Genomic DNA, 19,617 nt, shown 5'->3' with positions numbered 1-19,617 from the left:
CAGGGCTCATTTTCAGCGAGCTGTTTGGCATTCTCTGGAAGGAATGTGTGGATGGATTACACTGCTGGCTGCGACACAGACTTTCCAATGAGGCTCCACTTTGTCTTCACCCTTATCTAATCCAAGCTGGAATGGCCATCTCTGCAAAATGAAAACGAGGGCGGAAATCAAATGATGCGCCTGTTTGTTGCAGCTGCATGGACTGACATGAGATGTATAAAGTTAAACGCTTCTTGGTCCAGAAAGCGTGCACGGATATCATGAGCTGGATTGCATAGAATGTGCATAAAGATCTAATGTTTTTCTGCAGAAAGCTGCAACGCAGGGAGGGCCACTTATTGTGCATTTTAAGTTATATGTGTTATAATTCAATAAGCGCAATTGCTAAATGTAAAAACTAGTTTGGAGGTCTTACCAGAGGCGTAGGAGGGATACAGCTGCTGTCTTCTCTGGGGATGGTGGTTAGAGATGGCTGAAGGGTCAAAAGAGAGGACAGTGAAACAACTTTGATGCAAAGTTGTAAAAACTTGCACAGTTTAAGAAAGTTAAATAGGCTTCAAATGCTTTGAAGCTTCAAAATTAGACTTAAAAGTGTTGGAAAATGATTGCACAGGAAGTGGATTTTGCTTGTGTGTTTGGGGAATCACCTGAGATACCCCTTGCTTACAGAAGACACTTCATCACACTCCGTTCCCCGGCTCGTACGGAAACTCTGCCGTCTCCAATTCCTCAGCTCTCCATCCACGCCAAGCGGCCCGGGCCTAACAGGGACACACGACACATTACCCTCCGTCCTCCTCCCTGCCGTCCGCGGTCCACAGCCACCCGACACCCCTGACACTGGCTCGCCCCCAGCGGCCCTGACTGCCAAGCAAAACACCTGGCATCTGTATGAGAAGGGCGCCGATTTCACAGCGAGTGCCAGGCGGTCAGCTGAGCCGCTGCCACACACATATGGGAGACATGTGAGTGAGGGCAAAGTGATACGGAGTGTGTGAAGACAGCTTGAGTGTGAGTGTGTGAGTGTGTGTGTGTGTGTGCAGAGAGTAAAAATAAGAACTCACAGGAAACTGCTGCTCATCAGCAGCATCAGCATTCAGGAAACACTTCAAGCGATATGTGCACATGTGTTAGCATGCAGCTAGCATGTAAAGTGCATATAACTTTATATGCTGCAGTGTCCCCTGTTGTGTGCTCCCATTCCCTGGCTGAAGCTCTGTGTGTGTCAGAGGCCAGGGCTGGTGCTGAAAGCCTGATGGATGGGGTCCAGGGGTCACGGACTTCAGCTGTTGTTGGCCACATCACAACCCAGTGAACCACACTGTTAGCCTTGGGTTAGCACCAGAGAGCACAGCTCTTTTTTCTGGTGTTTTTCAGTGGTGGAGTGAGAGGAAAGCTGAGAGGGTCTGAGGGGAGGTTTAAAGGGAAGGTTCTGGAGGGTTTGGATGCCGGGGGCGAGACGGGGTCTGACTGGTCCAGGGGAAAAAAAAACAGGTGACAGCCTGCAGGTATTTGGACTACAGATGAGTCACACTAATTTTCTATCCTCTAGTTTGAAATATTGGAAAGCAGAATACCCCCTCTTTAAAGTAGAATACCCCTCTTTAAAATTTTCCGACCACCACCTTGAAGTTTAGCTCTGATGTGGAGGAAGGCTTAAAAAAATACAGAAAAAACAGTACGAGCTCTAAATTTATTCTCCAAACAAAATCCTGAGTCCAGTCTGGCCCTGGGCTGAGTTTTTTTCCATCAGACTTTTTCCCCACATGAGGTTTCAGGAGCTCAGTGACCCCACACAGACAGAGAGAAAAACTCCTGCTTTCCCCTCATAATGGGATATATGAACCTTTCATTGTTGCCACTGCGATGTCATCAGCTCTGGGAGGGTTTCTGCTGTGCCAGGAGCGGCGGCCACGTTGCCATGGTGACACTTGGTGTAAAAAAGATGGTGGTGTGTGTGTGTGTGTATGTGTGGGCAACACCCAGAGGCGAGCCAATGTTGCTTTTTTCCGGGTAAATACGGCCTGAATGAGGAGTGGAGCAGCAAAGAAGAAGAAGAGTTAAGCAAATACGGCAACTCGGAGGTGAGAGTGAGCCGGAATATCGCTCAGGATGTGAAATCATTTCCAATACGAGTCCAAGTGTGGAAATTCAATTTCACAGCTCGTGAACAATATCAAACAAACAGCACACACTCCAGCCTGAGTGATACTGTACCAAAAGGCGACACAGAAGACAGAGAAGCAGATGAGGTAGGTGAAGGGCAGGCTAACGGCTAACGCTAACCCATAACTCCCAACATCTCCATATTCAGGCCTTTTAAACTGCACATTAGCCACCAGTTACTCCCGCAGCCCTGGAGGGGAAAGGGAAGAGAAGGAGGGGGAGGGTGGGGGTCCCGCCTTCTAATGAACTGCATAATTAAATGAAAGCTCGCCCAGCTCCACATCCTCTCCAGTCTGGGACCAAACGAGGGCTGAATTGAAACGAATGGCGGCAGGTGAAGGACAGAAGGACAGCGGGCTAATGCGGTGGAATGTGCCTTTAATGAAGAGGATGAAAGAGAGCAAAGTGAGGTCACTGTGGGCGCTCACCCGTGCCTTTCCTCTCCTGTGAGGGGTGTATCATCCACACACACACACACACACTGCATCTCCTGTGTTTTTGGGGAGGTGGGGAGCCGTGTGGAGGAGAGATAAGAGCTCCAGCTCTCTCCACTCTGTCCTCCCCAGAGCCCCCCCCTCCTTTTTTCCTTTTTTTGATTGACACATGCTAACAAGCGAAGGTGTTCAACGGGGAGCGCAGGCAGAATAGGTAATGCTCAGAGAACATAGCTGGGGAATTCTCCCACAACCCACAAGTTCATGACGATCGACGGGGGAGCGGGGTGTGAGCGGCGCCTGCTCCTGCTTTTTGAAGGAGTGGAACAAAAATGGGGGCTTATGAGGTGTCACATTAAATCACAGGGAGGGAAAAGCCTCTGAAGGGACAGTTGGTGAATTTAAAAAAGACAAAAACCTACGAGGAGGAATCAGAGAATGGAAGGGGAAGCTTTGAAGACAGGGTACGGCCTCCGCAGTAACAAAAGGTCACACATTAGGAGAGGAAGCTTACAGAAAGGAGTCTTGCACATCACTCATTACAGAAAGAGCAGAAAGAGGAGGGAGTCCATCCCTGACAGTGATGGCACAGCTTTGGTTTAATGGACATAATTAATTCTGGGATGTTCGGTTGCTTTGTTTATCGTCTCTGGCAGAGAAGTGACCACAAGCACTTGAAGGAGGCCGTTTACTGCACAGTTATTCTTTAAGTGAAGCGAATGGACGGAGTGACCAGCTGACCTCAGAGAGAGGAGAGCTGCACGGAGAACATCAGAGGAAATAACTGATGGGTCAGACACAAGCACATACCTCACCTTAAAATAACCTAAAAGTCTTATTTCTAGATACAAATAGACAAATTTAAAGCCAGATTACTTTGTAAAAAAGTAAAATAATCTGCCAATGGAGTGAGAAAAATCTACTTGTTTTGTTTCTTGCAGTGGTGTGCACAGAAGGGGGGCAGAGGGAGCAGTCACCAAAACATGTTTAGGTGCTTCCTTGAGAGCTAAAATACACCCTTAAGTGCCCTCTTGGATGAAAAAATGGTACTAAAGTGCCCTTTTGATTGCCAAATAACATCACAACGCATTCTTGGGAGGCAAAACGCACTCGGGAGTGCCCTCTCGGGATCCAAAACCGTGCTTGTGCCCCTTTTGATTGCCTTTTTGGGAGTCAAAATGCATGCTAAAGTGCCCTTTGGGAGCTTTAACACCCACTAAGGTGACCTCACTAAAGTGAGGCATAACCCACCCGAAGGTGACAACTTGTGGGGAAAAGCTCTATAGTGCCCTCCTAGGAGCCAAACCACCCACACTTTGAGGCCTCCTAGGACCCAAATCCACGGTTAAGCGCCCGCTTGCAAGCCAAATCTCACCAAAGTGCCTTTTTGGGGGGTGAATAATGCTATAAAGTACTCTATCATGGGTAAATGCAGGCTTAAGCGCCTCTCAGGTGCAAAATTGGCACTAAAGTGCCCCCTTGGGCGCCAAATTACAGCAATTATCTTGGGAAGCAAAATACACCTGAAGGTACCAACTAGGGATGCAAAGCTCTACAGTGCCCACCCACACCTTAGTGCCCTCCTAGGACCCAAATCCATTCTAAAGTGTCTCTGTGGGGGGCAAATCACGCTCTAAGGTGCCTTCTTTGGAGACAAAATGTGTGCACACATGCCCCCTTGGGAGCCAAAACGCACACCATATGTCCGTTAAGAGCTGAATTGCACCAAAGTGCCATGTTGGGAGGCAAAATGTGTGCTTAAGTGCCCTCTTGAGAGCCAATATGCACACTAAAGGTCCCCATGGGAGCCAAATCACCCAAAAGTGGCTTGCTTAGAGGCCCCCAGAAGACACTTTAAAGTGCCTTCTCTGGGGCGGCAAAATATGGGCGTGCCCTCTTGGGCACAAAAATGGCACTACAGTGCCCCCTTGGGAGCTAAATCACACCAAATTGCTCTTATCTTACCTCTTGAGAGGATAATTGCAAGCTAATGTGCCTTCTTGGGAGCTTTAACACACCAAAGTGACCTCTTAAGAGGCAAAACACACCCTAAGGTGCCCACTTTGGGGCCATGCTCTAAAGTGCCCTTCTGAGAGCAAAACCACCCCAGTTTAGTGCTGGCCTAGGACCCAAATCCATACTAAAGTGACCTTATGGAAGCCAAATTTTACCTAAGTGCCTTCTTGGGAGGCAAAATTTGTGCTTACGTGGCCCCTTGGGAGCCAAAGCGCACACTTAATGTCCTCTTGGGAAGCAAAATGTGCACCAGAGTGCCTTTTATGGAGCTTAAACACACACTCAACATAGTGCCCTCTTTAGTGCACTAAGAATGTGCTGTATGTACCTTTTCTTTGCTTTTTGCCCCTGACCTTCAAAAGTCTGTGCACACCACTGCCTAAATGTCTTAGTTCTACATATTTAAAGAGAAATGAGGCCTAAATTCTTTGAAAAAGTAAAATAATCTGCCAATGAGGTAAGAAAAACTACTCATTTAATTTCTTGTAGTGAGATCTTAAGGAACTTGCCGAGTACATTCTTCTTAAATAAAACTTAAGAAGCAAACCTGCAGAGAAACTATAACATCGTCCCCAAACTTCCTGTTTCAGCGTGTTTTTATTAAAAATCTGATGTAAACCCTCCGGCTGTGCATGTTTGCATGTGTTTGATTATTTAAAGACAGTTTCCCCCCTTTTCATCCAGCACAGGATGGTGGGCAGACGCCTGCTCTGCTCTTTCCCTTTATTGTTTGTCCAGCTTTTGTCTATTCTGGTTTATGAAGAGGAACGTGTTATCATAAGCATTTGTTTATGAGTCAGATTGTTGCTGGGATCACTAACGCTGCGTCTGACTCTATACATCTGCTGCTTTTTGGTTATATAAGACACAAACAAACAGGGGAATTGATGAAGCATGTGCCTGGCTGAGTCAGGAGACGGTCAGAGTGATGTGGAGATGAGACGGATCAGCAGAGGCCCGGTCCCTGCTGGCCGCGGCGCTAATTAAACACTAACTGATAGAAAAAAGCTTTCTCCACATTCTAATTATTCCCCATTTCAATTCTAATTCCACCAATCAGTGCCATCTTTATTTCTGAGAGCAAATTGGGCAGTAATCATTTTCTAGTGGAGATTTCCCGGCCTTTAATTGTCGGAGATGATTTAGTCATTATCAGAACGCCGGCTACTCTTATCAGTCATCTCGCAGGGCAAATTTATCTGCAGATTGAGCTCGCAGAAATTAAGCGGAGTCTTATAATGAATTTTTAAAGTGATGACTCATGGTGTTGTTATAGTTTGACGGAGTAGTTTAAATATGCATAGTGTGGCTAATTCTTTAAATGAGACAGAAAGAGGGTGAATAAATCAGGACGGCACACACAGAGGCTTTCAAAAATGTTTAATGCAAAATATTTGTATCAAAATCTTGCTCCTGGTAAAGAGAGCACGTCCGAATCAAACCACCAGGGGGGTTAGTTTCAGTGCAGTGACTTCAACAGAAGATGTGTTAAAGGTTAAAATATCATTTGTGCTTGTTTTTGGATCAAGATTTGTACAATTTATTCAAGAGAAAACAAAAATATCACATATATAATCATTTTTGTATTTATAACACAAGCTGCAGGTAAAAATGGATGATGCTACACCTGTAAAGTGAAACCAAACTTTCAAAGAAAGTTTGGTTTCACTTTTGTGCAATGCAATGCTGAGGTGACACGCCATCCATCTTTATGTTCAGTTAATGATTTATACAACAAATACACTTTAATTCATCTTCCACATCAAAAAGGAGAAAAACAACAACAGAGAGATAGCAGGATGTAGAGGAAGTCGAAGCGACAAAACATCAAGCACCAGAGGACACTTTGAAGGGGCGTCACTTCCTCTTCCTGTTTGTGGACTCCCCTGAGCCGGCTGGTCAAGGTGATCCCGCTAAGCTTCCTTTAGTTTGATCAGCTTGTGCAAAAAATGTGCGAGTCAGCGCTGACTTCCTGTCCTGTCTGCTGGGAAAGAGTTGATCTATACAGGTTTAAATTAATTTCTTAGACGTATATATTTCTACTTTATAAAATCCTTTCAAAATAAGAGTTTAGACATTAGCACACAGGCAGCTGTTTGGATATGTACACACAAGTGTTTGGCTTGTGAAGTTGAGCCTTACCTTCTCCTGGTCAGATAAATTAAAGAACTCAACCTGCGTGATTTGGCTTTATTTCTACTCTGCGTGTGATTGGCTGGCTACCTCAAACTGCGCCTATCATGGGGTTCTTCCGCCGAGGGTCAGGCTGCCGTTCATCCCCGTATCCGTAGCGCTCCGGGCTGGCGATGCGGTTCCTCTCTGGGCTGATGTAGCGTCCAGGACTGGGCTGTCGGTACCCGTCTCCTCCTCCTCGTCCTCCTGCAGCTTCGTAGTACTGTCGCCCTCTGCGGTCGGCTGCAGGGGAAGGCGGGACATCCTGCCTCACGGCTGCACGGTGCTGCTGCTGCTGCTGCTGCTGCCCTGGGAGCGGAGATGACTGGTAGTAGCGGGTGTTGAGGGGTTGCGTGCCTGACTGTGGGAGTGGGAGGCGGCTGGAGACGTCCTGGTACTGAGGGGCTGGTCTGGAGTGTGTGGGGTAGTCATACGGATCCCTCCTGCAAGACACAACAAGACAGTTACTGCACCAGAACCAGACTCAAGAACTCTTCCTACTGGTTTAAACTGGTGCCACAGACTCCCCCCCTTCATAAGCCTCCTTCTGTTATTCCGCTGTCGTGGCCTTGGCGGGATCAAGTGATGGGGGAGACGTGGATGGAGAGATGCCAAGAGATAACAGCAAATGCCTTGGTAAGCATATATGAGGGCGGAGTGTGTGTTTGGCTTGTGTGTGGAGGAATGTGTGTGTGTGTGTCTCAGGGGTCGGCAGTAACGAGGCAGCCAGCTGGAAGTCTCCGGTTCCCTCCCACTAGCTCCGGGTGATTAGGGGCTAAACCCCCGAGAAAGGCGACACGCGGGACTCAGGGGAGACGGGACGGGGGAGAAAGTGAGGGAAGATAAAGACAGAGGGGGAGTGTGTTCGAATGTTTTCCATCTTATGTGCTGTTTCCAAACATGTCAGGAGAGAGTGGGTACAGTTGAGACCAAAATTATCAGCCCCCCTTGATAAACTCCTGATTTCTCCATTAAAATGGCCATTTAAATATACATATAGCATTTTTAATGTCACAACTGACATAAGCTACATCCTTGTGTCTTCACAGTTCCAGTTTAGTCTCATCAGCATCAAGCTGCTAAAAAACACTGGTGAATGCCTGAGTATATCAAGTTTATCAATGCTTTCAACCTTAAGAACACAGTTCCCACAGCTAAGCATGGCGGTGCAAGCATCATGCTGTGGGGCTGTTTTGCAGCCTCAGTTACAGGGAGCCTCGTTCAGGTGGCGTCATGAAAAATGAAAATACGTTGAGATTCTGAGGAATAACATGAAGAAGGCAGCCAAATGATATCTTCAAATCACCACAACAATCAGACGTGAGAAACATTTCTACAAGGAGTATTAATTTTTTAAAGTTTGACCACAGCCCATCTGGAATGATTGGGAAGGTGGATTTTTTTACCTTTACTGCATCCAGCCACCAGGGGGAGCAGATTTTGTGACCTTTTTTGCGACCTTACTTCGTGCTTAGCAAGTTGATGTCCTTTTTTTTTTTACAGTCTTTGGTTAGCACAGGGGCTGCACGGTGGTGCAACGGTTAGCGCTGCAGCCTCACAGCAAGAAGGTCACCGGTTCAAATCCCCACCTCGGCCGGTGGGTCTTTCTGTGTGGAGTTTGCATGTTCTCCCCGTGCATGCGTGGGTTCTCTCCGGGTACTCCGGCTTCCTCCCACAGTCCAAAAACATGCTAACCAGGTTAATTGGTCACACCAAATTGTCCCTAGGTGTGAGTGTGTGCGTGCATGGTTGTCTGTCTATGTGTCAGCCCTGCGATTGACTGGCGACCAGTCCAGGGTGTACCCTGCCTCTCGCCCAATGATTGCTGGGATAGGCTCCAGCCACCCGCGACCCTAAACAGGATAAGCGGTATAGAAAATGGATGGATGGATGGTTGGCACAGATCTCCTGAGAGATTTTGGCTTATTTTTCCATTCAAATTGTTCCAGGTGGTCCAAATTGCGTAGTTTCCAAACATGGACATTCACTTCAAGCACATGCCACAGATTCTCATTTGAGGATTGAGGATTGAGGATTGAGACCTGGGCTCTGTGAGCTTTGGGCCATTGTCTTTTTAGAAGACGCAAGAATCTCAACATATTTTTATTTTTTATGATGCCATGCACCTGGAAAAAGCTCCCTGTACCTGAGGCTGCAAAACAGCCTCACAGCATGATGCTTGCACCGCCATGCTTAGCTGTGGGAACTGTGTTCTTAAGGTTGAAAGCATTAATAAAACTTGATAAAATCAAACATTCACCAGTGTTTTTTAGTAGCTTGATGCTGATGAGACTAAACTGGAACTGTTTGGGCAAAAGGATGTAGCTGATGTCATTTGTGGCTCAGAAAGAGTACACAACTGACTTTTAAGGGCCAATAATAATTTAAGGGCTAATAATTTTGGCCTCAACTGTAAATCTGAAAGAGTGGAGACTTGATGTGTGTGACTCGCAGGAATCAGAGTTTCCTCCCCCCTCCAACCCTCGCTGCTGTTATTACACAGAAGCCCTGAGCTTAGAGCCTCTCCCTTGTTCTGCAACCATATCCCTGCACCTCCTCCTCCTGCTCCCTCCAGACCAGCTCAGCACCTGTTGACTGGCAAATTAGAACGACTCACTCACCACAGATTAGGTCGCACACAGCTCCACAGTGTGTGTGTGAGAGTGTGTGTGTGTGAGAGGGCTTCCCATGAGGATATTCTCGTCCTGCGTTGAGGTGGATTTCTTTAAGAGTGTGTGCCTGACCACCCAACACAACGAAACACAGGTGGTCCCAGGACTGACCAGCACCGCCTTGTCACTCAGCAGAAGATGACGAGGAAGGAAGGAGGTGAAGCGTAAAGATAGGAAGGAAAGGAATCAGGAAGAAGCAGATGTGAAGAGGCTGATATATTCCTTCATGTAAAGCTCAGCGAGCAGCCACAGATGAAGGTCAACTTCCTCATTAATCCAGATTAAACGCTGAAGGCCACCAGGGGAGGCAGAGAAGGGAAGAGGAAGGGGAACACCTGGGTCCTAAAGCATCTCACGGCCACCCAAGAACCACCTCCTCCCCCTCTCCTCCCATCTTCAATTTCCACATCTTTCCCCGTGAATATTCATCTTCCTCCTCCGCGCCGTCACCTCGGCGACCTCTCCTCTCAATGCACTCCGTTATTTAAATGCCTTAGTTACAGTTTCACCTCCTCATTCTCAGCTAGGCTGCTAAATATAGCTCCTCGGAGGTAATAATCAGAGGAAAGTGGCAATAAATTAACACAGGAAGAGGGAAAGGATCCTGTGCAGCGAAAAGTGAAACATAAGGAGAGGAGCGTACGCTTTCTTTCCTTCCTAACAGGTGTGAAGCAGGCCTCAGCGTCTTCTTTGTCTGCTTCCTGGATGACGCAGTGATTAATGAAGGAGCATGAATTCCTGTGGTGCCACACGACACGGATCTGGGTGACCTTTGACCCTTGCATGACATAGGTGGAAGCTGTGAGCGGGGCCGGCCTTTTGTCTGCTCATATGGGAGCGTTTATGCGTCCTCAGGGAGGAGAGCGTTCAGGATTTTGGAGGAGCAGGAGAAATGTGAAATAATGTGAGGAGGGTTGCAGCTATTACTCGACAATAAGCATTTGTGTGTGTGTGTGTGTGTGTGTGTGTTCTGCCAAACAGCTGGGGGATTAGGAGGTCCACGGGCCTCACTGACCCACACAGAGCTCCTCATCCTGAGGTCACACAGCTGGCTCCAGCCTGGAGACGCAGGGAAGGGAATGTGTTCAAACTCAGAGATCCAAATAAAACACTCCCAGTATGAGTGAGTCACAAATTTACACAACCATCAGGTGAAAGCTCCAAAAACAGCGAGTTTGGTTTCACTTTCGGTGGAAAAATCCCTCCAGAGTTGTTTCCCCCGCCTCAAAAAACATGCCAAACATGGCAGACTCCTGCCGCCGTACAACCACACTTAATGACAATTAAAGCAGCTCCGCCAAGAGCGCTAATCCAGCTTGAAAGGAACTCATGACAACGAGACGCACGCAGACGCTAGGTGTGTTTTCATTCAGCTGTCAGGAGTGTAACACACGCTTTTGAAACGTCAAAATACCAATAAAATAAATAAACTGCATGCAAATGAGATGTTTCCCCCGAGCGATGTGGAAACAAACGAATAGGTTTGAATTAACGTCAAGAAGAAGACGGTAAAGACTGGATTAAAATGAGAAGAGGCAGAGACAGACACACACCCATCTGTGTGAATGTGTGTGTGTGTGTGTTCCTCTGAGGTTTCCATCGAGCGGCGGAGCAGGGTGTGATGTGAACCACAGGGACGGCGAGAGTGGAAAGCTGTAATAACACACCGTGTAATACATCTGACTCACACTTCCAGGACATCAGCACCGTGTACCACACTCCCACCACCCTCTGAGTGTGTGTGAGAGCCAATGACAGAGGGAACATCACATCCATTTTTAATTTTCTGAATGTGTGCAGGGAGAGTGTTTGATTACATCTGTGAAAGAAAAAGTGTGTGTCCATCTGGGATGGTGAGTGTGTGGTGGCGGCTTGGGGAATGATGGGGCTATTCTGCACCTGCTCCAAGGAAACGGTGAGTGGAAATTAGTGATCCTTCTTATGAGATACCCAAACACTCTCACACACACAGCATTAATCAAGCAGCACCAAACCCCAATGAGAAAACACTCAATTTATCTTGAAGTAAACATGGATGCTGATCAACTATTGTGCAACTTCATCACACTTTATCAGAAAGTTCTGCATCTGTAGCAACTCTTTGCAACTAATTTATGCAGCGACTGACTCCTCACAGTGACTCTCATCAAAGCAGCTCTCTTTCTAGCAACCCTTTGCAGCAAATTTTTGCAGCAACTCTCTTTGTAGCAACCCCAAGCAGCAACTCTTTTGCAGACACTTTGACTCTTCACAACGGCTCTGACTCTTTGCTGCGACTCTGACTTTACAGCGACTCTCTACACAACAACTCTCTTTGTAGCAACCCTAAGCAGCAACTCTTTTGCAGACACTTTGACTCTTCACAACTCTGACTCTTTGGTGCGACTCTGACTCTTTGGTGCGACTCTGACTCTTTGCTGCGACTCTGACCTTTTTCTACAACTCTGATTCTTTGCTGTGGCTCTCTTCGCAGCAGCACTCTTCCTATAGCAACCCTTTGCAGTTACTTTTTGCGGCAACTCTTAGTAGATATTCTGACTCTTTTGCAGACACTTTGACTCTTTTGCAGACACTTTGACTCTTCACAGCAACTTTGACTCTTTGCAGCAACTCTCGTAACAGCAGCTCTCTTCCTTTAGCTACCCTTTGTATTAACCTTTTGTGACAACTCAAAGATATTCTGACTCTTTTGCAGACACTGTGACTCTTCAAAGAGACCCTGACTCTTTACAGTGACTCCAACTCTTCACTGCGACTTTTCTTACAGCAGCAATCTTCCTAAAGCAACTCTCTGCTGTGACTTTTTGTGGCGATTCATTGCAGATATTCTGACTCCTTTACAGACACTTTGACACTTTAAAGCGCCTCTGACTTTTCACAGCGACTCTGACTCTTTGCTGCGACTCTCTTCCCAACAGCACTCTACCTATAGCAACCCTTTGCAGCGACTTTTTGCTGCAACTCTTTGTAGGTATTCTGACTTTTTTGCAAATCTTACTTTTCACAGAGACTCTGACTCTTGACAGCGACTCTGACTCTTTGCAGTAACTCTTTCAACAGCAGCACTCTCCCTTTAGCCATCCTTTGCATTAATCATTAGTGGCAGCCAAAGGATATTCTGACCCTTTTGCAGACACTCTAACACTTTACAGCAACTCTGACTCTTCAAAGAGACCCTGACTCTTCACAGCAACTCTGACTCTTTTCAGTGACTTTTCTCACAGCAGCAATCTTCCTAGAAAACCCATACAGCGTCTTTTTTGGCAACTCTTTTGCGGACACTTAGACACTTTACAGCCACTCTGACTCTTCACAGCGACTCTGACTCTTTCAAGCAACCCTAAGCAGCAACTCTTTTGCAGACACTTTGACTTTTGACAGCGACTCTGACTTTTTGCAGCAACTCTGACTCTTTGCAGTGACTTTCCTCACACCAGCACACCTATAGCAACTCTCTATGGTTACTTTTTGTGGCAACCCATTGCAGATATTCTGACTCTTATGCGGACACTCTGACCCTTAACAGTGACTCTGACTCTTTCAAGCAACTTTGTTTCTTCCAAGTGACTTATTCCATCAAGTCTTTGCAGCAACTCAAGTGTTTCTCTTAGCAAGGACTCTGACTCTTCCAAGAGACTTTGACTCTTAGCAGCGACTGTGACATTTCGCAACGACTCCCACTCTTTGCAGCAGCTCTGACTCTTCTCAGCGAATTCCTTCAAAGCTACTTTTTGCAGTGCATTGTCAGACATCTGCATAAACAGGCACTGTGAGTGAGCCTGCTGTTTCTCTGTCTGCAGCTTTGTCATTTGTCTGCACATGGCTGCACAACTCCACGTTACATCAGGACTTGTAATTTATTAACGTCAGACTGTCGGAGTGAAAGGAACATACAGATGCATATGTAAGCACATCTGCCCGTGATGTGCTCACCTGTTAGCTGACTGATGAGCAGCAGCCCTGCATCGCATGCAAAATAGATTTACTGCTCTGTAAGGAGCAGCTGCTGCAGCCTCCCACACACATTCGAATGCATGAGTTAGAAAGCAGCGAAAATGGCTTCATTTAGGAAAAAAAGGTGGTGTAAGGTTTGTTATTGTGTGGAGGATTTGTTTGTGGAGGGTCTCTTAATTCATCCTGGTGCTGCAGACACAGAGCAGGCCTCCACAGCAGAGGAAACCATTAGCTGCTCTGAGCCCCTCACGCTAATCAAACCAGGCTACGACAACAGCAGCAGCAGTGGTGGAAAGTGGCTCTCACCTAAACCTAAACGCACGTGCCTCATCTAAATGGGCCCACTCTGCTGCAGCAGTGGCAGGTAGGAGTGGAGTGGAGTGGAGGAGCAGGGGAGGAGGAGGGGTTGGAAATGAGAAGGTGAGGAGAGATGTGAGGCAGACGGGATGTGAACCCAGAGCTTTAAAAGTCATTCATCAGTCGTTTTTGTTTTATTGAAATGAGTTACACGACGCTGGAAAGCATTCCAGTGCAACACGGCGTGATAAATAACATTCCACGACCACTGAAAATCTCATGGAAGAATTACAAGAGGAGGTCAAAGGTCAGGTTTACCTCCATGAGGGAGAGTGAGCGTGTAATAGAGACGCGCCAAGGGAGAGCAGGAGCTACAGTTAATGACAGGAACAGATGCAGTTTCTTTATTCCTGAAGTTCAAGCTCAGAGCGTTGCTCGCGGACATTTTTCTTCTCCAGCATGACGTCAAAGAACCGGCCACCTGAGTCCCCTCCGCTCTCTTCTCGGCGCCGAAAAAGAACATTCGAATTCGAGATGACTCCTGTGACTCCTCCACAGATCCGCCTGTCCGTGTGTATTTGCGGACGGAGCGTCACGCAGCCTCGTACATGACAGCCTCTGTGAGCTCACGGGGAGCGCGGGAGGCCTCAAAGTGTGTATCTTTTCTTTTATTTATAAAGCCGCGATTTCATTTTCCCATACACGGACCTGAGAGACCGTGGGAAGACGAGATACGAGGAGACATATGAGAGATATAAACAGAGGCGGCACAAGAATGCAGACGGGAGGATTGATGGAATCAGGGAAAAAATGCAGAGAAGAGAAGAAGGGGAAGTTATTGTAAACAGGTAGAGCCACTGTTGGAGCTGCCTAAAGCCCTTTCATTTCCTCCTGCTGATTCTATTACATCTTCTTCTGTCTGAGCCCAAATACTGTTAGAGGGACAAACAGAGCTGGCGCTGCACACCGACGGGTCCTTTCTCTCATAAAAGGGCCGACAAATAAGAAGCGGGTGAGGACATCTTTTGGGAAATCAGAGAAAATGATTCACACAAAAGTGGGTCATGTCACCCTTTAAAGGGTCTGAGAGAGACATCTGCAGCTGTTCTTGGGTAAAACTATTAAAAAAATAAAGATCAGGCTGTCCAGGCAGCGAGAAATTAAATGAGTTACGGAGACAATAACTCTAAGTGAGTTTTAAAGTGAGTCATTCGACAGCTGGACGGCAGCATGTGGAGGAACTGTTGATCGCTTATGAAACTCTGTGAGCAGCCGGATTGTGTTTTAATAAAGAGGAGGCGAGCGCAGAGAGGAATGATTTCTCAGCTGACCTCGAGGAACCCGAATGAAATCAGCCTGAGCTTGGAAACCGCGGGCTGTAACAATATTACAGAGAAATAATAACAGGTTTCTGCAATATGTGGAGGAGTGGGGGTGGGAAAGTTGGGGAGTTAGGCTGTCTGACTTTTTTACAGTGAAGCTGAGACTCACAGAGACATCCAGTCCAGCTTATTAGAGCAGGAAGAGGCAATGTGGAGAAACAAAGTGTCGGTGAAGTGTGTGTAATTGTGTGCACTTTTCAGGAAGGTCAGCTGAGACTCCTTCAGGGACACTTCGCCTCACACCAGAGGACACTCGACATGCTGAGGACAATCAGGATGTCGGGCCTGGATTTTTAAGAAGGTGGCAGAGAGTGCTGGCTGCTCGTGTTTCAGATCTTAAAGTCTCCCCCACACCGCCGCTGTGTGACCACAGCGTCACAAAGCTGGCTCACTGGCCGTCGGCTGCACATTAATCAGCCAATTATCAGCCCCGGCCAGCAACGTTTCCGCGCCAACCCGGCCCCCTAATCCAATCACCTTGGGGGAGAGGGTCAGGAGGTGCTCTGATTGGATAACCCCAGGCTGGGTCGCCGCGCCCATGACCTGCTGCTTTGAATTGGTAATGACGTTAATGTTCTCCATATGGCCGTGTGTGCACGCAATCGTGTGTGTGTCCCCGAGCGGTGAGCGTATCCGCAGGCCGAGCTGCGCCCCATCGTTAATGGCCGGTGCAGAGCGAGGTTTGAGCCAAAGTAGCACTATCACCCTCCCCCGGGGCGAAGCTCTCGCCTCTCTGCCACTCTCCGCTCGCTTTCCAAATCCGCTTTCCCAGACTCCAGCGTCTCTTGTTGGCTGCTGTGCAGTAGCCCTCAGCAAAAAGTCCTCCTCCTTTCCATCAGCTCTTCCACTTTGGCAGCAAAGTCCTGCAGGTCCAGAGTAAATCTTGATTTGAGCGAAGGCAGACCTGGGAAAGTGAAACTGTGATTTGGGGCAGCAGGAGCGTGGTGAGAAATGTTTTCCAACAGGAGGAAGAACGGAGCGGAAACGGGAATAAAAGTGAAGACTTACAGTGTTATAATCCCAGGGTATCTGCAGGTTTCAGCAAGTCAGATTTAAGACTTTTTAAGACTGAAATGCCACCTTGAATGAAATTTAAGGCTGAAAATGCTGTAAATACACGCCATGGTCGGGGGATTCTGCTCTATTGCAATCCAAACTGACACCATCTAGCCAACCCTCAATAAATTTGCACCCACCCATAGTCCCAGGCTTGCTAGCTAGTATGAAGAAACTTTACATCACAGGGCTAAAAGCAAAAAAAAAGAAAAAAAAACTAAAAGTTTTTTCTATAAAAGAAAAAATCAGTTTTTTTTTATTTCAGGAATAAAACTGATTTAACTCCTTTTTTTCTTCATTTTTATCATTATTATTTATTTGTTTTCTGATATTTACTTGAATTAATTCAATTTTTCATTCATTTAATTATATATTTATTTGTACTATTTCTATAATATTCTGATATAATTCACAATTTGCACTTCTTCTATTCTTATGATTACTGTGATTACTTTGAATTGTATTGTCTTGTTTATTTGTCTGGGCGTTATGTTGCTTCCATGTAACAAAAGCTAAACAGTTTTTTTTTTAAGAAAAGGATAAAACTGACACTTTTTTTTAAGCTAAAGATATGGGCTGATGGATATGACCTTACTTCTATTTTCACAAATCTGACCTACAGTCTAGTGAATTTTATTGCTACTTAGAATAAGAGAAGCAACAGTTGTTCTATTTAAAATTCTGAATAAGCTTAAGTATACAAAAAGTCAATACAGTTAGGAGGTCTAAGGAAATGTCCCCAGAGGAAAAATCTAGCTATTCTAATGTCAAAATGAAGCTTTTCAGAGCATTCTGAGCATTTTACATTATAAATCTGAATCTAAGAAGCAAATTAGCAAAAAAAACTTTTTTTTTCTATACATTCAGTGGACTAAGAAGTATATTTTTTTGAAGTACTAGAGGCTTTTTTCTACATCTGGACATAACTTATGCAGTACATTACATTTTTTAACTCCGACCCACTCAGTTGTAAACAGTAATAAAGTAAACTAGAGCTAGCTGGTTGAGCTAATATGCTATGTAAGAATTATGTTGTTGTGGATTGTTATTCCCTGGTACTTCGTTTGTAGGTTGGATGAATAAATTGCACACCAGAGCCCAAAGTAAAAGTCTGAATGGAGCCAAGTGGCAAAAATTCAGATTATTTTTTTCTTTCAAGAGTCTAATCACTTCTTGACTCTACTTCCCGACATATTTTACAATCCCTGAAAAAAATACAGAAGAACGTCATCTGTCAATCATTGTTAACTGTGACGTAATGCCTCGTTTTAATCTCTAACAACTAATGAAAATGAAACTTTTCAGAAAAGAAGACTTGAAAACAAGGAAGCCTAATGATATTGTCAAATCACCACAACAACCGGACGTGAGAAACATTTCTACGAGGTGTATTAATTTTTTAAAGTTTGACCACAGCTTATCTGGAATGACTGGGGAGATGGATTTTTTGATCTGTACTGCAGCCAGCCACCAGGGGGAGCAGTTTTTGAGGAGATCCCACTTTTAACAGCGCAAGATGACGTCCAGTTTTTTTACAGTCTATGGCTGATGCTTGCTACCACAATAAAAGCCCTGAACGCAGAGTGGATGTTGAGAAGCAGACAAAAGCGCCGACTGCAGCCTACATAGAAAAACAACTAGTCCTGCCCTGAAAAAATTTAAGACCCCTGAGTAAAATATGTAACCCTTTACCCTGAATCCTGCACAGTCGCCCTCGAAGGTCAACTCCAGCAACCTCAAAATTTGAAATACAGGAATTCTCCCATTAGGGCTGCGAAAGCCAAAATTATGCAACAGCACAAGAGGAAAAAAGATGAAACTCCTCCAGGATCTGGAAACAAATTGCAAATTTTAAAAGCCTCCCTGCTCTGCCTTTATTAGCAGAGCGACGATGTGCATGACTATACTGCCGCTGACTGTAGCAACACAAGACAGGAAGTAAAATATTCAAATGTCTGCCTGAAAGCCTCCATTCTGTCTCCATTTCATCTGACTCGTACCTCTCCACCACTCTCCGTCTCTCCATATGCTCCCATCTGTGAGGTGCTTTGCTACACACACACACACTCACCTCCTTCACTCCCACCCCTCCAGCTGCAGCCCCAGCCGGCTCCGCACAAAGGCAGGCCAAATGTATGCTAATGAGAGCCAGGCCAATGGTGGAGCCGCACTCATTTTGAGAGGAAATGGCTTTCAATAATGGCGGCCCCCGGGGGGATTTTTTGCACAAAGTTCAGCTCCACTTTGAAAAATGCATTCAATTCACCGCTGTGTCTGCTCGCTCTGTCTCTCCTGTTTTTCCTGCGATGAGAAAAAAAAAGAAACATTCCGGGAATATATCAGGCTCTCTCCTCTGCCTCCTCTTGGCTCTGTATTTACACTGAGGGGGGAGCGTCGAGGATGGGGGGCTGTGATTTATCTTTGTGGGGACATCGCAGAACATATGAGTTTGAGTAAACTTTCTGTGGCTGTGCTGCTGAGGAAGTGTCCCTGGGAGCGTGTTAACTCTTGCATCCTTTGGGTTTGGATCTAAAAATACTTCAAAGAGGAGCAGCTTCACGACAACAAGGAAGCATCTGAATATTTCTGCTTTCAAACTCTGAGACGATCCATTGATTAGTTTTCTCAATCACTTTAAAGGAAAGTGAAGAGGATGGTCTCCACAGTCCCATGCAGCTCCATCATGTCCCCTCTCCTCTTTCCCAGACTGAGCGCGCTCCGTGGTGCCTGTCATATCAGGACGGGCAATAACCCGTGAAATGACTGTTCTCTTTTTCTCACTTTCCCCCTCCTCTGTCCCCTCTTTCCCCCTCACTCGCCACTCCACGCTCCACTTAGCTCCTGGGCGGCTTACATCGCAGGTAATATAGCCAGGTAATATTCAGCTCTGATGTGTGAGCTTAATTTGATGAGGACGTTTGAACAGGAGGAGCATGGAACACACACTGGAGGTTATACATCCTTTATAAAGCAAACACTCCTCTATATCTGTGTGTGAGTGTGTGTGTGAGGGAAGGAGACAGAGAGAGATCCTCCTGCCTGTGCCCTGATCTCCTGAGAGTTGAACGCTCCTATTCCTGGGATGAGTAGACACTCCCAAGGCAAACACTCCAGATTTAATTATAAGCTCCAAAGAGGATTAGTCTGTGCTGTGTGTGTGTGTGTGTGTGTGTGTGTGTGTGTGTGAGGAAGAGGGGACACAAAGAGAAGGAGTTATCCTTTCATTTCCTGCAAAAAGAGCACAGCGAGGTCTCACCTGGGCTGTGTGGAGAACTGACGGTCAATCTCCTCGTAGACTCTCCCAGGGCGCGTTTCGGCTCCTCTAGGCGCCATCTGTAAGGGGACACATCAGAAACGTAAAACAAGGGGCCACATCCACTTGGTGTGTACAGTCTACAGTCGCTCAGAAAGAGCTGTCTCCTGATTTTCAAAGAGCTAAAAGCTGGAGGCAGGAGACCACACATGTCT

At 46.3% G+C, this 19,617-nt stretch overlaps 1 protein-coding gene across 6 annotated transcripts in view; it reads right to left on the bottom strand.

Moving 5' to 3' along the window:
- Window positions 1-5,987: 5,987 nt before the first annotated feature.
- LOC141786059 (partitioning defective 3 homolog B-like) overlaps window positions 5,988-19,617 on the bottom strand; it is a 152,947-nt gene continuing 139,317 nt past the window's right edge. For all 6 annotated transcript variants that reach the window (XM_074664760.1, XM_074664762.1, XM_074664761.1 and 3 more), the window contains 2 exons: window positions 19,406-19,482; window positions 5,988-7,231 (listed from right to left, as the gene is read on the bottom strand). In XM_074664760.1, coding sequence (XP_074520861.1) covers window positions 6,841-7,231; window positions 19,406-19,482 — 468 coding nt within the window. In that variant the 3' untranslated portion in view covers window positions 5,988-6,840. The remainder of the gene's footprint in view (window positions 7,232-19,405; window positions 19,483-19,617) is intronic.

This window comes from Halichoeres trimaculatus, unplaced genomic scaffold, assembly GCF_033239565.1.
Source record: "Halichoeres trimaculatus isolate MK-OKI-2021-1 unplaced genomic scaffold, fHalTri1.1 fHalTri1_scaffold_24, whole genome shotgun sequence".
In the NCBI taxonomy this organism is placed as follows: Eukaryota; Metazoa; Chordata; class Actinopteri; order Labriformes; family Labridae; genus Halichoeres; species Halichoeres trimaculatus.
Note: the sequence above shows the minus strand (reverse complement) of the source record. Positions and strands in the feature narration are given on the sequence as shown.